General features: G+C 47.2%; 1 protein-coding gene across 6 annotated transcripts in view; it reads left to right on the forward strand.

Annotated features, from left to right (window-relative positions):
• The window catches only part of LHX2 (LIM homeobox 2), a 33,123-nt gene extending 21,669 nt beyond the window's left edge, over positions 1–11,454 (forward strand). For all 6 annotated transcript variants that reach the window (XM_071574614.1, XM_071574615.1, XM_071574616.1 and 3 more), the window contains 2 exons: positions 2,966–3,171; positions 8,962–11,454. In XM_071574614.1, coding sequence (XP_071430715.1) covers positions 2,966–3,171; positions 8,962–9,249 — 494 coding nt within the window. In that variant the 3' untranslated portion in view covers positions 9,250–11,454. The remainder of the gene's footprint in view (positions 1–2,965; positions 3,172–8,961) is intronic.
• The last annotated feature ends 5,787 nt before the right edge of the window (positions 11,455–17,241 follow it).

Consider the following 17,241-nt stretch of genomic DNA (forward strand, 5'->3'; position numbering starts at 1 on the left):
TCCAAAATCTGTGCGGTAGCTCCTGTCAGAGACAAGGGCATTTCTGCCAGTTCCAAATGCTACATGTTTGCTGTTGTTTTAATATTGTTTTTACTTAGCAGATGAGGGGGTAAAATTCTGAGAAACTCCAAGAGTAAATTGCTCATTGTCCTGTCGGGGCTTGATGCAAAGCTGATATCCTCATTCCATTCTGGGAGGGTTTAGGATCACTTTTATACCCTTGGATTCTGAATGTATGTCATTCTCTATGGAACATGTTAAAATCCAACTCCTTGCAGCCCTAGGGTTTGTTTTGTTGCATATTAACAGGAACAGACCTCAGTCCTGCAGAGAGATATTTTGATGCATTTCCTTCTGTGTCTCTGCCTTGTTATTTCTGGGAGGGTTTGAAAACCCTTAAGAGGACACACAAAGGTCTTTTCCATTACTGGTATCTAAAATTCTTTGAGTACATTTTAAAAAGAAGCATGATTTGGTTTTATATTTCCATAACAGAATTTTCTATGGTCATTATTATGTTATTCATCCTAGTACTCTTTACCTCAGGAATTGTAGCTATGAAGGAGCCTGGAGCACACAGGATGGGCAACTGGGTCTCAATTCCTAAACCAGTAAAGAGTTTGCTCCATCCTGTCCAGCTCCATCACCACTCCATTGTTACTGTCTCCTTGAAGCATCCTGCACCTTTCCAATTCAGGTGCTTCCAGTCTTTCCATGCTGCAGGAAAATGAGCAGAAATGCTTCTCATTGCCAGAATTTGGCACAAGCCCCTGAGGTCTGGAAGGGATTTATACAAATGTGTGCAGATGCACGCACACAGCACACAGCACACACAGCTCCACACACAGCACCATTTTCTTAAGCTGTTCTTTGAATTATAGGGCTAGAGAAACACCCAAAAAAGTTGGAGGCTTCGGCCGCTTTGGGGGTATCTGTTAAACAAATGTGCCTTGGGGTTAGAGCTGAGTTTTTGCCTTCCTCTCTATTGTGCTGTGTCTTTTTAGAAGGTTTTGAAAGGCTGAGGTTTGCAAAGCAGCTACTGTAGCTGCTGCAGACCTGCTGTTTAGGGAGCCCACGTGCACCCTCACTCAGGAATACGTGCATTTTATGTGCAGTGTTCAAACCTGTTCCTAATGCATGTCTGTCAGAACAGGGGTGGTTTTAATAGGGCTGAGCCCCACTGATGGACAGCAGGGATTCAGGGAGCACTATAGAGACATGTCCATGAGATGTACTCAGTTGAAACGAAACACCAATAAATAATGGACAATTGAAAACAAACCCCTTCATGTGTTTAAGAAACTCACCAACAATTCACATTTTAAAAGAGTTTTTTCTCATTTTTTGCAAGCTTTGTAGAACAGATGTAGTAGTGACTTTTCATTACTTTTGTAGGAAATGAAGAGGGAGTTGTAGATATTGGAACAGGAAAAGCTGATTAATGACAGTTTGTCAGAGCTAATTTTCAGTTATATCCCTGATTTTTTTATTGGATTTAAGCTCAGTACTTAATGTTATTTTAAGAGGTTTTCTAAGGTTTACTGTATGCACAAATAAATGAAAAAGTACTTTTGGTCTACGAGATTATTTTCCTTGGCATTCAACATTTAATACTGCGTGATAGTTTTGAGTGGTCCTTGCTCCCAGACCTTCTTCAATGGCTTTGCAGTTGATTTCTGCAAGTGGATCAACCAGTGTCAGTCCCTGATTCCAAATGACATGACAGGAGTGATCATTCAAACTAATATTTGCAAACACATTTTTTTTTAAAAGGGAAATATAAACATATAAATAATTTAAAAGATATTTTTCATTTGGCATGCCAGTGAATATATTGTATTAAACCTTTATTTTTTTAGCTAGTCAGATTATAGTCATAATTTGCTGTCTGGTAGCCATGAACTTTATTTCTTTTGTAGTGTTTCATTTAAAGGTCCCTCTTGGACTCTACAGAGTTTAGTTTGATGGAGGAAATAATTATGATTTTAACCAGTGTGTTCCATTGAGATTCGAGTGGGCTGCCCTGCCCAGCTCCCTCTGTGTGTTACGGGGCAGTTTATGGGGATCCCAAGCACATTAAACCCCTTTACGGAGCCGGGACAGCTCCTGTCCCCCACCCAGAGGGGGGCAAAGCTCTGCGGGGACAGACGGAGAGGAAGGACACAGAGAGCCCTTTGGAGAGCAGGAGGAGCAGGGCAGGGGCCCTGCAGGTGGGGACTGCCAGGGAGAGCCAGAGGATGCAGGAACACAATCCAGGTGTGCCCTGGTGGCACCTGGCCCTGTGACCACTGGGGCAGTGCCCGTCCCTGTGGTGGCACTGCTGTTCTGGGCACCTCCAGTGCTGGGGCAGCTCTGGGCCCTCAGACAGGAGGGACACGGAGGGGCTGGAGCATGTGCAGGGCAGGGAGCGGAGCTGGGAAGAGGCTGGAGCAGCAGGAGCAGCTGAAGGAGCTGGGGGGGCTCAGCTGGAGCAAAGGAGGCTCAGGGGGCACCTTCTGGCTCTGCAATCCCTGCCAGGAGGGGGAGCCGGGACAGAGGGTCAAGCTCTGCTCCGGGAACAGGGACAGAAGGAGAGGGCACAGCCTCAGGCTGGACCAGGGTAGGGGCCGGTGGATATTGGGAAAATCTCTTCCCCCAAAGAGTTGTCCGGGCCTGGCACAGCTGCCCAGGGCAGGGCTAGAGTTACCCTTTCCAGAGGGACACAAAAGCCATGTGGAAGCGGCACCTGGGGACAGGGTCAGCGGTGGCCTTGGCAGCACTTGGGCAATGGATGGACACAATGAATGACCTCAGAGGGCTTTTCCCACCTAAACTGTCCCACGAGTCCCTGAAAGGGAGGGAAGGCAAGTGGGGTTTGTGCCAATACGGGGCATGTTACTGTAATTGCTGCCCTCAGGCAAATTGCAAACAGTGCTGGCTGTGGAGCAGGAGATTCACACGGGCCTCTCCCACTTGTTGCCTTAAGCTTTGAGCTGCAACGAGAACGACGGTGACCACCTGGACCGGGACCAGCAGTACCCCAGCAACCAGAAAACCAAGCGCATGAGGACGTCCTTCAAGCACCACCAGCTGCGCACCATGAAGTCCTACTTTGCCATCAACCACAACCCCGACGCCAAGGACCTGAAACAGCTGGCCCAGAAAACTGGCCTCACCAAGAGAGTGCTCCAGGTAAGGACAGCAGGCTCGGGGCTTCAAAAGGAGCCAAAAGAGCAAGTTTGTATTGCAAATGTCATCAGTTTTGCTGGATTTCAAGCTTTTCTTAGTAGTTTGTACCTTCTGTGAGTCTGCAGCTAAACCCTAGAAAGAATGAGAAGAGTTAATTGCTCTCAGTTTCCCTAAAGCAGATCATTTGGGTTCTAATTTTTAATGGGAGTTGTGAAGGTTTGGGGCCCTGCTTGTTTTCCTGGAGTTATTTAATTCTGGTGCAAGTTTTAGCTTTCAGTCTGCTGTAAGAGAAAGTGAGTTATTTTAGTTGGTGTGTTCCCTGTAAATAGAGAGCTCTTAGTTTAGAAATCACTGTCAATGTTTACCTTTGTAAGAACTTAATCAACAGCTTGAGTTTATTTCACCAGGACAAGGAGGACAGATTTTCTTTCATAACTGAAGGGACATAAATTTAATTTTTCAAAAATTAATTTTTTATTGACAGTTTAGTAACAGAATGAAAGAAAACTCCATTTTAAAAGTACCTTTTCTCTGAAAGCTGCTTCCTGGGTACAGACTCCATTTGAGCCATTGTGGGAAGGACAGGGGGGATATTAGTTGGTTCAGCTCCCCAGTAAAACAGCTAATGACAAATGTACATGGTCACCTCTCCTGGCTGTCCCCACAGCTGGAGTTTGTGGGGGTGTTTGGTGAGGCTGATTTGCAGCAGAGGAACAGATTGCTCTGGCAGAGCCAGTGCAGCTCCCAGCACTGGTGCAGTGTCTCTCACAGCAGCTGCCCCTAACCCACACACATGGCTGGAATCATTCACTGCATTTCTCTGTGCTTAGCTGGACCCTTCTCCTTCATTTTACCTTCAGAATTCAGGCACTCCAATATTATCAGTTCTGAGCACTCACACCCCAATTACCTGAGGAGCTTCACACAGTGAGATCAGTGTCTGGAAAGCATCTTTCTCCTATGTCACTTTTCTGTTCCTTCTCCTCATTCCACACCAACTTTGACTTCCACCTCTCTCTTCTCTTTTCACCTGAAGTGTTTTTCTTTCCATCTTTTTTTCCAAGTTACCTTCTCTGTTTCTTCCTCTTCAGAATGTATTTTCTTGTCTCCAGAATTGGACTCCACCTCATTATGCCTCCATTTCTCTTCATGTTACTTCATTGCTTCTGTTTCCATCTCAAACATGTCACATTTTGCAGTTTTAAGGTGCTTTGTCCTTTCCTTTGGTTTTATAGCAGACCTTTACAATTCCACCAAACGTCTTGTTATCACTTTGGTATTTGGTGCTTCACTTCTCTCACTTTTGCAGTTAAATGTCCTTTATGTCTGGGCTCCTTTAGCTGCAGCGTGGAAGGCAATAGTTGGTGGTGAGGATTGCACCCTGAGCAAGATGCTGTTGGAGGCAAGTCCAGAAAATGGCTTGGCCTGATACTTTGGTATCACCTGAGTTTTCCTGTCTGTTACGAGCACTCTCCACTCATGGAAGTTTAGTTTGAAAATTAATTTGGGCCAGGAATAAAATAACTTGTATTTTTTATGCTTTAGAACCTTTGTGCCCAGCTGGTTCATCTCTACCTGTGAGAGGCAACTTTTCACCTACATGAGTTTCAGGGTTGCTCTTTGCTGGGGAAAACTCACCATGATGTTGGTTCCTGAGACAGTGTCACTTGTTGATTCTTTTGAGCCACAAAGGCTGACATTCCACGTGTGCCCCTCACTGAGCACCAAGTGATTCCCTGGCACTGTAGATCCCAACCAGCACCGTCAGCGTCCCTCTGTCCCACACCCTGCTCAGCCCCCCAGCTGTGTGTGCCCACCTGCCGGCAGGGAGAACTCCTCCACACCCCCAGGAGGTGTTGGTGAGCTGTTGGAGTTTCTGTGTGCTCAGGTCTCAGTTCAGCTGATGAAGGATCCTGGCTCTTTGGGTACATTAATGGAATGTACTTTAACAGAAAGTGCAGAGTAGCAGATCAACAGAAAAAAGAGTCTCTTGCTGTGAAACCAGAGCACTTCCTGAACACACAGGGCAGAGCTCCAGGTGATTTAGGGAGAGCCACAGTGCCCTTGCTCTAGAGACAGTCCTGTGTGACACATCATGAGGGGACTTTGTAGATGAGCAGAGAATTTGATCATACTCTTAATGATCTGTGATACCAAACTTGGGAGACCTGCCTGGTATCTTTGCTTTATATACAATATATAACCAGCTGCACCTGTGCAGTGCTGGGATGGCCTGGAGATGTCAGGCCCTGCTTCTCAGAGTGCACTGCCTTCAGTGCCTTTGTAATGCACACTGTTCTCCCTAAGTGGCCACATTAGAATCACAGTAAGCCTATTTACATTTTTAGCACCTATTTTTATTTATTTTCCTTCCAGTTTAGGTTTGTATTTGCTATTTAATTCATACCTTCTGCACCACAGCTGGGGAACACAAGCCCTTCAGTGTGAGCTATCATTCATAATTAAAGGGAATGATAATTAGCTAATTGTGAGCTAACCAACTAACCTAACTGGCACAAACGCTGCTCTTTGGGGGACTGGTCTTTCCTTCTGTGAGTTTAGAAAGGGAAGGTGGAAGTGGATAGCCCTGAGGAGGAATGGTCATGGTACGTACCTCTTCTCTCCCAGGGGTCTGGAATATGTGTATCCATGGCCAAAGCAATTTGGGAGCAGAAAGCACAATTTTCCAGTGGGTGTGTTGCACACCATTTATTCTTCCCTGAATCCCCACCCAGTGGAGTTGCTGTCAGAGCCCTACAAAGATCACTGCGTGCATTTGGAATTCTCTATTTCAGCTTCCAGCACCCAACAAGCCTAAAATGTTCCCACGCACTGCCCTTGGGTGAAGGTTTGCTTGGGGCTGCACACTCTTCCCAAGCCCCCACTGCTCCTGAGACCCCCTCGGGCTGTGCAGTCCCTGATCCCAGCAGAGCAATCACCTCGGGTGCAGTGAGTGTGTCTGCCCCGTGCTGCTGCAGCCTCTGGGTTTTGGGGCTCCCCTTCCCACCCAGTGAAACACAGAGACCCTGAGTGTCCCCAGGTACTGTGGGAACGAGCCAAATTGTGTTTAAAAACTGTTTCTAGCAGAAGCTGTTTGTGCAGCTAACATGTAACAGCTGAGCCAGGGAGGTGTTACAAACCAGCAGAGTCATCCCAGGCGATGGTCTCAGTCGCTGCAGCGTCCAAGTCCCTTCCAACACTTACTGGGCTAATTTTCAATACCTCCCTATCATATGGAGAGGTTATTTTATCCCTGCTTGACTCGGTGAAGACAAGGACTGGCTGCACAGATTGCTGAGGGGACAGTGCAGTGTTTTCAGCCCAGTAAATGTGGCTGTGCTGAGAGCTGGGGCTCAGCCAGGCCCAGCCCTGCTCACCCCAGTGAGCAGCAGCTCTGGGGGGGCTTCAGCTGCTTCGGCTTTCGGGGGCAGTTTGGGGCTGCATTTTCCCGTTTGATTTGAAATAGCTCAGCCTTGTGCTGATACGGTTGGACAGAAACCCACTAAATACTTCCCAGGGATTTTATTTATTCCTCGGTCCTGAAAACCAGATTCCTAATTGTGTAATTGATGTGAGATAAGTCCTTCTGGAAGGATTCTCTCAGTCCTGTGTGTTTGGGTTGTTCTTTCTGTGATGCCCTTCCATGTGCAGGGTGTGCACAGTGCTGTGTCCAGCTGGAATGATGGCCCAGGGCAGCAGGAGCAGCCCCACAGCCCGGGGACAGGAGTTTGCACCTTTCACCACCCTCTAACATGAAATCTCTGCTGAATGGTGTCATATCTTAAGTGCCAGAATGTCAGTATGGTGGTAATAATGTTATCCTTTTCTATCATAAGAGAAGGCCTTTTCAGAATTTAACTTAATAAATAATTATATGTATTTTCAGTAATAACATGGATATTTATTATTAGACAATTTTAAAGTGCCTCATAACCATTAGCTGATTAACCTTGACAATATCTCAGTGAGGAAGGCAGTGAGAGCAGTCATATAATCTTTACATTTCAATGATACTTACAAGATTAGTGGTATTTTCTATGTCTAAAAGGAATTACCACTATTAAAGAGACAATGGAGTGTGTTGTGTGTGCAGCTTCTGAAAGCAGCGTGGCTGGTCCTTGGTGAGGGCAGCTGAGCTCAGGGAGATAAAGGGGAATGCAGGAACACCAAGAATCTGCCAGTCTGTATATCACATGTTTCAAATCACAAGCAGAAGCAGCACCACAGAGCCTCTCACCCTGCTGAGGTTACGGAGCAGTTGGACATTGAGGAACAGTGTAAATACACAGGGCAGTTCTGGTACCTTCAACAGCTTTACATGCTTTGAACAAGGGAATTGATTTGTGAATAGGAATGGAAATGTTGCTCATATTTGGGACTACTGCACATAAAAATATGTGTATTTATAATGAACAAAAGTATGAAATTATGCAGCAGTAAGTTGTAATTATTACACAGCACCAGCAGCAGCCCCCAGGCTCCCTCCTTACCTGCACAGCCATCATCCTTCAGACAACTAGCACAAGGTATTTCAGAGTCAAACCCAAATTACTTTGTGGAACAAATATAAATTATCTCTTATTGAAAGGTAAAAAGTCCTATCAACATTCCACTTGCTGAGTTTTCCCATCCCTAACCACCCGGTGCTTTGGGCTTTGTGGCCTGAACAACCAGAACAAACTGAAGGGCTTCTCTGGTATCCCCTGCACTTGAGGGGCTCTGAGCAGCCACAGGAGAGGACACGGGGAATGTGTCAGGCACAAACACCACTTTTGGTTTTGCCTCCCTTTGATCACATCCCTGGCCTTTGGTGGGCTCACTGTTATAAAATCACGAGAATAGATTTCATGTGCTGATTTAGGAGGGCTTTTGTTTTGTGATTTATGCCTGGCCCATTCATTTGTGCCTTAAGATTATTTCCTTGTGGCATTCCCTGGAGAATGTATGAGAGAAAGGGAGCACCTGAAAGACCCTTGGCTGGGGGAAAAGCTTTCCAGAGGAGGAGTGAGAGTGCTCAGCTGGAGGAGTTTGCGGCTGGAGCTTCCCTAGATGAGAAGAAGACCAGGAGAGGTGAAACACCTGAGGCAGGTGGATGGGCTCTGGCTGGAGCTGGAGCTGGAGCTGGCAGTGCCAGGGCAGCACCTGCAGCAGTGTCCCTGTGTCACATCACTCCTGTGGGCTGGCCTGGAGCAGATCCCACGGCAGAGCCTGCAGAGTCAGGGGCAGACCCTCTGCATGGCAGGTGTGGCCTGGGGAGCCCCACACACCCAGTGTGCCTGTGCAGTCACAGAGGAGGAGCCCAGTGCAGATCCTGTCCAGCTGTGCAGACCTTGCACTGCCCCATCCCCTTCTCCAAGGGCTACAGAGGTGAGGAGGAGGAGGAGGCTCGAGGTGTTTGGGATGGAGAGACTCAGCCCTGCCCCTCAGAGCAGGTCAGTCAGGACAGCAGGATCCACACCGAGGCCATGCAAGGCAGGTCACAACCAGAGGCTTTGGATGAACCAGCACAGGGACATTTCACCCTGTTTGTGGCAGTAACATCACCTGCTACCAACAAACTCCACGTGGGACACAGGGCGGGTCATGACATTTTCAGATTCAGGGACTGCAGGAGAGGGAAGGAGGAATCCTTTGCAGGCAGACATGCTTTGCACCACCAGGGCTACTTTTCTAACATGTTACCAGTAACAGCACCTTTCCCAATTCCAGCAGTGATGAATTTGAGAATGTGCTTTTGCTTTGTGAAACTCTGCAGCTCTTTAAATGCTCCCCTGTCACATTGAACTGTTCCAGGTTTGGTTTCAAAACGCTCGAGCCAAATTCAGACGGAACCTCTTACGCCAAGAAAACACAGGGGTGGACAAGAGTTCAGACTCCACCCTGCAAGCAGGGACCCCCTCAGGGCCTGCCTCAGAAATCTCCAACGCCTCCATGAGCCCATCCAGCACTCCCACCACTCTCACGGACTTGACCAACCCCACCATGCCTACTGTGACGTCTGTCCTGACATCAGTGCCCGGCAGCCTCGAGGTTCACGAATCTCGGAGTCCTTCACAGACAACTCTCACAAACCTTTTCTGATGACTCTTTCTTAATAATTTCTTTAAAAAAGAAATTATTCTTAGCTGAAATTCCAAGTGTATTTTAATAGAGGCTTTGAGCAACTGACTAACCACAATTAGGATCTCTCCTAAAAAAACAGAAGGAAATGTAGTGTTCTGGTATTATGGAGTGTGGACTGAAGAATAACTTGGAAGATCTATTGCAACACAACATTTGTGTAACTGTACAGTTTTGTGGACTGAGCAAGGGAAACAGCAATTAATTTAAGTTGGCTAAAGCTTCTGTATTTTCAAAGACTGCCATGTGCCTTATATACTGTTTTATCTACATTCTTTGGATTCCATGTCCACTTCTCTCTTTTCCTCTCTGTATATTTATGACCAGGGCAAAAATGTTAAAGAGTTTGTTACTTTGGATAGTCCTAAGCCTTTCATTGGTTGCTTTGTTGTTTTAGAGTTTCAAGGTCGAAGTCTGTTCGAATACCAGAATTTGTAAAATCTAATCAGTAATAAAACCACTTATGGAAACTACTTTGTAATGGCTGCAGTTACATTTAACATTAGTGTCCCAATTGAGATAGGCTGAGTGGATGCAAAAGGGTTAGAAAACTGCCCTGCAAACACAGTATCTGCCTGGGAGAAACCCTAAATACGACGCACACATTCCTCCTGTTCCTGAGGTATGTCTGGGTGAGAAATCCGGCTTGTGCAACACTCTGGGTGTCCTCATTGTAGAGAAATGGATGTTAGTTGCAGGTAGAAGTTCTCAGAAATGTTAAAATTCCAAGAGAAGAGCTGTACTCAGTTCTGCTGTGGAACAGCCCTGGGTTCAGCAGCACGTGGGAAGCTCCTGCTCTGTGCAGGGTGGGCTTGTCCCGTGTCACAGGGCACGAGTGGGTCCCACAGTGGGCTGGGCCACAGCCCCCCACGGGCCTGGGCCCCGGGAAATGCCTCCCCTGGGAACAACACAGAATATTTCAGGTTATTTTGCAACATTGGTGGGCAAAACTGAGGGAAAATGATGTTTTATGAAGTCCCAGCCTTACATTTTCCGTAATGCTTTGAAGGAATAGAAAGCCAAGGAAGAATATGAAACTATTGACACTAATAAAAGTGGTTATTCCTTTAGTGATTATGGACCTCTCAGTACAACTGAATTCCTTCTCCCTCAAAATCTCTGCAGAATATAACTCACATTTTGAGTTTTTTTCCTATTGTTTCTAGAGATGCTTTTCTGTAATTAAAGAAATACCTCAGCAAAGCTTAACTATAAAGACTCTACACTCTGCTGTTTGCCCAGTAGGTTTAGAGGTTTGGAGTGGTGCAGAAGGTGCAGATGGTTGTTCCTCTTTAAACCTGTTCCAGCCAGTTGTTTCAGTCAGACTTGGGTTGTTTGTGGCCAGCCCTCCAAAGCCGATCCCTCATTCCCACTGGATCAGAATTACTACAAGATTATTCCAAACAAACAGCAAGAGAGGTGCCAAGATCCGTGTTCTCTGCCCCTCTCAGTGCATCGAAGATGATTTCGCAGGCTGGACTCTTTGCTAACCATGTTTTTGGTTTTAAAAACACTGCATTTATTCCACTTTCTGAGCTGAAAATTTGCCATTCTTGTGCAAGCCAAATTCCTGTCGAGATCAGGGAGAGATTTCAGAGCATGAGGACTGTGGGATAGAAATTCTGACATAATTAGGTCATTTATTAACCTTTTTTACACTTCAGCTTAAAAACCCCACAGGTGAGCTATGGGAAAAGCAAGAGAGTCCTCAAAAGATGAAACCTGGCTGAGATCTGTGAGAGGGATTAAGGTCTGGTCACCAAACCCAAGGGGCTGGCAGAGCCCTTTGAGTTTCTGTGCAGTGATGAGACATGAAAACAGTAATTTGGGTTGAATTAATAACTGTTACAGGTTTGTCCAGGACATTTTTCCTGATAATCCAAGTGTCTAACAAGGACATTGTGCTGGTGGCTGGACTGTACCAGGGCACAGACCTGCCTTTCAAAGCTGTTCTGACACGGACATTCTGCTCTTTGTAACGTTTGGGTCGTTGTCAATCACTTTGGAGGTTTTATTTTTTTCTTCCACGCTGAGCTGGATCTTTTCTTGATTTAAAAGTCCATTTTGGTCTGCTGTTCAATGGTTCCAGCCCCTAATTAAAACCCTGTTGTTAACCTGTAAGCAGCTGGACAAAGGCAGACCCCGAATCCTGAATTTACAGCCAATGTAACAATTCCAAAGGTTCTCTGGAACTGTCCCGCTGTTCCTTGTGATCTTGTACTTTAACTACCTGAACCCACGTGGATGGAAGTACCTTTCCAATCAATTCTCAATATTGCCTTTCCAAACACCTGACACTCATGAAGGGGAACATTCTTGTGTTAATCTTATTTGAAACCTATACAAGACAATTAGAGAAATTGTCTGGTTGAATCAAATCAGGGATTTTGCATATAAATAAGAGACAATATTCTATGTAGGGTCTTTATGTAGGTGCATTAGGATTCACTCTGGCTCCGATGGCCTATGTTGTCCCCATGACTGTTTCAATCCTGTGGTATTGTTCGGTTGTTTAGAGCTTGTTGGTTTTGAATGCTGTACATTTTTTTACTACTGCAATCCTAATGTTTCTTCACATTCTTGTACAGTTCCACATTTGATGTATTAGTCTGGAATTCTGTTAAAAACATGAACAAAAATGGAAATGATATTTCTTTGGAAGTGTATTTTTACTGTATATCTAATTTGAATTAGCTGAAGATACTTCTTTACATTTTGCATGATAGGTGTGTAGTTCATTTTTTAAATATGAAAGAGACTTAAGAGTAACTTAGAACGAGAATATAATGAAACTATACAAATATGGAAATACATACAATGATTTGCTACTTTTTGACTCAAGAAACTTTTTGAAATACATTTTACCTAGTTTATTTAAGATAATGCAGGTATTTTGTCTTTGAGTCCCTACCTGATACAGAATGTAAGAGGGGAACACACACTAGAAGAGCATTCAAGTCACCTTGGTAGTCACACCACACTGTCAAAGAGAGAGAAAGGACATTTGAATTTAAGAACACTAAATAAACATGTTTTTATCTACTACAGAGAGGGATGGGATTGCTGCAAGTGATATGTAATCACAGCTTAAAGTTTATTGACACTATTAATGGCTACATTTCAGAAAACTTGTCCTGTAAAAGGCCCAGCTCTGCAGATGTATTTGCACAGCTTGTTTACAGGGCACTACATCAATTTATTACATTGTAAAATCCAGCACTTAACAGGAAGTGACATTTTTGCAACAACCTTTAGGAAAAAAAGGAAATAATTAAGCTTTTCATTAAAGAGAGAAACCTATTCTATGCTCTGCATAGTTTAATGCAGTAGCTATGGGGGAAAAAAAGTGGCAGCCAGAACAAGAGGGACCCAAATATTTGGAATGCAGGAGGTAACTCTGTGGTGACCTGGTTGAATTGGTAGATCCCAGCAATGCCTCTCCACATCCAGGTCCAGGGTCATTAGTGCTGGGAAGCCACAATGGATCTGCAGCTCTGCAGACAGAAACATCCACGTGTTTCTCCTGAGTGCCACAAACTGCCCAGGCTGTTCCCCACCCATGGACAGCAATCCCTGGGAATGATCCTTGCTTGGTTCCTGTGCAGAGACAGGGAGAGGATCCTCAGGCTTCAGCAATTTAAAGTGTTCCTAGGAAAGGGTTTGGATTTCCATGGGCAGAGTAACCAGGGCAGGAGCTGTGGGCTCTGTGTGAGGGCTGAAGCCTGGTTTAATTTCCAAGGCTGTCCCAGGCAGCTGGAATGATCCCTCCCCTGTGCTGAGCTCCACCAGCCCCTCCCAGTGGCTCTCCATGCACAGCTCTGGCAGGTCCTGCTGCCTGTCCTCGCTGAGCACAGGCAGCTGTGGGGCCGAGAGGCTGTTTGTGTGCTGGCAGCTCTGCCCTGGGGAATGCCCCCTGTGCAGTGGCAGCTCTGCTGGACCCTCCTGGCCGAGTGTCCTGGCTGGGCAGTGCCCTGCCCACCCCACTCCGAGCTGCCACTGAGCAGGGCAGGCTCCTGCCCAACAAACCTCCAGACACAGACATGCCCCACGTGTCTCACCCTGGCTGTGGGAAGTGCAGACACGAGACCAGCATGCACAGCTCCCGTCTGGCCCCTCCAGCCCACAGACACCGCGTGTCCCAATCTTTTCCTTTGCCTTCCCACGTCATTCCCGTGGGTTTCATCAGGCATTTTTTGCAATCCTTCTTCTGAAAGTGAAGACTAACAAAAGAGATACTCTGCAATATGGCTTTGCAGGCTGTGATTGAGCAAGGAACTGATGCCAAGCCTCATGGGGAAGTCTGGGGGAGGATTCTGGGAATGTAGGAAAGAGCCATTTCTGAAAGGCCTGTTGGCCACCCGCAGACAGATAAGAGGGTGAACAGACATCATTGCTTGGACCAAGTCCTCAGTGACTTCTCATCTCTTGAATCCAGAGCATCTGAGAAGTTGTTAATTGTCATATAAAACTTTATCATTTCTTTTGTAATTATCTCAGACAGGCAGTTCCAGGTTTCTCACACTGTAGATCCCGGAACATCTTCTGTTGGAGCACAGACTGTGCCTGGTGGATTTAACCCTGCTGACCACAAACTTGCCTTTGTTAGTTCACATGCTCAGATCCCTCAGAAGTAGCTCAAAAGCTTTTACATGCTCTTCTGTTGCTGTCTGATCTGACCATTTCTGAGCAGCCAGCAGACAAGTGTGAGCTGCCCACGGACTGGGGAGATGAGTTGTTTCATACCAGGAGCTTGCTCTGCTCTTTGAACAGAGGCTCTTCCCTCCAGCACTGTCTGCAGTGCTCACTTTCATCTGGGCAGTGCTTGCAGGAGAGTCCTTGGAAGGGGCTGCTGCCCTGGCCAGCTGCTGCTGCCTTTTGGAGCTGATGTTATGCTTAAAGAAACCAGTCATGGATGTTCCTACCAACTCGTTCAGTCAGTTCTAATTAATGTAGACCCAGAGCTTCCCCATTTCATACCCATTGGCACTGACTCCCAACACCTCACCCAGCACACTGAGTGACAGCAGAAGTCACACTGTCACTGGTGCTACAGAAATAAGCCCAACTACCCACACTCTGAGAGGATTTTTAACATAATGAAGCCCATTTGTGGCCTCCATTTCTCTGTACGTCTTTTCCAGTGCTGCCCTATTGTGCCTACAGAATTCAGGAATCCATGTTAGATTAATATAAAAGCTGTACAATGCTCTTTTCTGTGATTCTTTACTCCTCAGCTCCCCGAAAGCAGGCAGCTCCAACTCATGTTTTGTGCTCACACTCTCTTTTTCCGTCTCTCTGTTTTGTCCCAGAGATTCCAGATTGTGCACACCAACACCCACTGGCACTGACAGGATTGTCCAGAGTCCCTTCTGGCTCTTCCAGCACAAAAGAGGAGTCTCAGAAAAGACTCTGGCAGCTATTTGTAGAATTCCCTTCTCCTCACAGACCAGCTGCAGCCCCTGGGGATCCATGGTGGGAGCATGAGGTGTGTCCCTGCCTCTCACATGATGGCACTGTCCCTGTCACCTGCCCTGGAACAGCCCAGAAGCTGCACTGCTTTTACAAGAGCTGCGTGAAAATAGAACCCAGTTTAATTCTAGTATTGCACGGAGGGTGATGCCAGGTATTAATGGGAAGAATGTGACTCTGGCAGGACTCCAGGTATTTCTGTGCTCTCTTTCCTTGCCTGTTGGTTGGAGCAGAGGCCAGGGCAGGACTCCTGCTCTGCTCCCGCCGCAGCCACTCCGTGGGAGCTGTCCAGGGGTCACCTGACGTCACTGCGGGAAAGGGCTTTGAAGTTCCGAGGGAGCAGTGCCAAACTGGAGCACAATGCAAAGGGAAGTCATTGCACTTCCCCTGGGAGGCCGTGAGAAAACGGCCCTGAGCAGAGCACTGGTACAGGAGTGTGGCTCCAGCCTCCCCTCCAGTGTCCCCTCCAGCCTCCCCTCCAGCCCTGACCATGGCCCAGACACCCCAGTTCCCGTGTTTGGGAGCACAGAAACCAGGAGCTACCACACACCCACTCAGGGATCTGCAAGAGGTGTGAGAACACACCAATCAATCCCACGCACAGACTCGGAGGAACTCAGGGTGGAAGGTGCAGAAGGGAACCTCCATTTTCAGGAGTGAGACAGTAGCTTATGTATTTGGTACCTGCAGGTGAGGGAGCACAGGCCTGGGAAGGGCAACCGGACACAGGCAAGGCTGAGAGCAAGGGCACCCTATTTTCCTTCACTGAGAGACAGTAGCAGTCCTAGGAGCTCCCCAACTGGAAGCAGGTAAGGATCCATTTCTGTGTAAAACCCTCTGAGCAGGGTTTGGGAGGAACAGCAGCCCAGAGGTTGGGAGTGTCAGAATAAGGAGCAGTGACCACATTGGAGGCAACACCATCAGCTGCCACGGGAAGGCTTTTGGTTTGAGGAACAATCTCGGCTTTGTGCTGCACAGGTCAGGGAGAAAACTGCCTCTAGTGTGTGCAGGAACAGCTGAAGAGCCCTCCTGCCCCAGCCTCTCCCACAGCACCCCTGGTGCCCACGGCAGGGGAGTGCCAGGGCTGCACATCTGCCAAAGGGTGAGGGAGGCAAACCCTGGCCATTACACACGCTGCCTTTGTACCCCAAGCTACTCTTTGCTACTCCTTGCTGCTCTGAGCTGGCTCCCTTCATTAACTGTCTTTCTGTAGCAGTAGATCTGTTGTTGGGTGTGAATCATGGACAGGGAGAGGTGTCACTCACTGCCCCAGCCCCACACCATCCTGGCTGCTGAGCCCCAGCCCCACAGAGCCTGAACAGGAAGCTGTAAGCCCAATCTCTCCTTTTACAGAGTTTAATTTTGGGTATGTTTCTTATCTTGGGGAGTTACTGAACTCTTGCAAGTGACAAAACCAGATGCCATAAAATGCATGGAAAATGCAGCTGGACTGAACCTTAAGTATTAACAAAGCCAATTCCCTCGGCAGACACTAATCTTACACCTTCAAACCCAGGAAAGATTCAGTTAAACTCACAATCGTTTTATAGTCTCTGCAGAACCATAGCAGCTTAGGGATCCTTTGTTATTCCTCCATAAAGGGGAAAGTTATAGTGAACGTGCCCTTCTTAAGTTGGGTGTTCTTAAATACTCACGTTTATTGCTCTGCAGTTTCTCTTTATGTGTGCAGGGAGAACAAGAAAACACCTCGCTGCACAGGCCTATTTTTAGAAACGATTAAAGAGCCCTCTGTTAATAACTGGTTCTCCATTTGCATAGCTGATCACCGCTAATGATCCGGGTAATGCATCCATTAGGGAGGCTGCAGAGTGGCAGCTCTGGGGTGTGATGGGTGGGGCTCGGAGTGCAGGGTGAGTGTGCAGGGCTGGCACAGCTCTGGGCAACCCCCGGGTTGGACAGACACACAGACCTGCCTGTTTGGGTCCCATGTGCCAAACCCGTCCCCACTCTTCCCTTCGTTTGCAGAAATGGGCTGAGCTGGCCCAGCTGCAGCAGTTTCTCTGGATTAACACAGTCTCCAGGTTCTGCTGCTGCAGCTTCTGTTCAGTCTTTCCCAGAGCTCCTGTTTTGGGCTTACAGAGGCACAGCACCTGGACCCAGCCCATGCTCAGCTGTCCTCACAGCTCCTGAGAACATTTGGATACAGCAAGAACAAGAAGTAAATACCTAAATAACAACAGAGTCCCTCTGCTTTATTCTCCTTACTGCTTCTGGACACAGATCAAGACTAAAAGCATTAGTCTCCAACACCTAATTCTGGGGGTTTATTGGGTGACTCCCTGATCGGCTCTGTGGAGTAGCCAAAGTGCATTAGCAGGTGATGGCTGACTCAGAAGGTCCCAACACACAGCCCTCAATCCACAGCCCCAACACACAGACCCAACACACAGCCCCAACACACAGCCCTCAATCCACAGCCCCAACACCCAGCCCCAACACACAGCCCCAGCACAGCCCCAACAC

This window comes from Pithys albifrons, chromosome 20, assembly GCF_047495875.1.
Source record: "Pithys albifrons albifrons isolate INPA30051 chromosome 20, PitAlb_v1, whole genome shotgun sequence".
NCBI classification, from domain to species: Eukaryota; Metazoa; Chordata; class Aves; order Passeriformes; family Thamnophilidae; genus Pithys; species Pithys albifrons.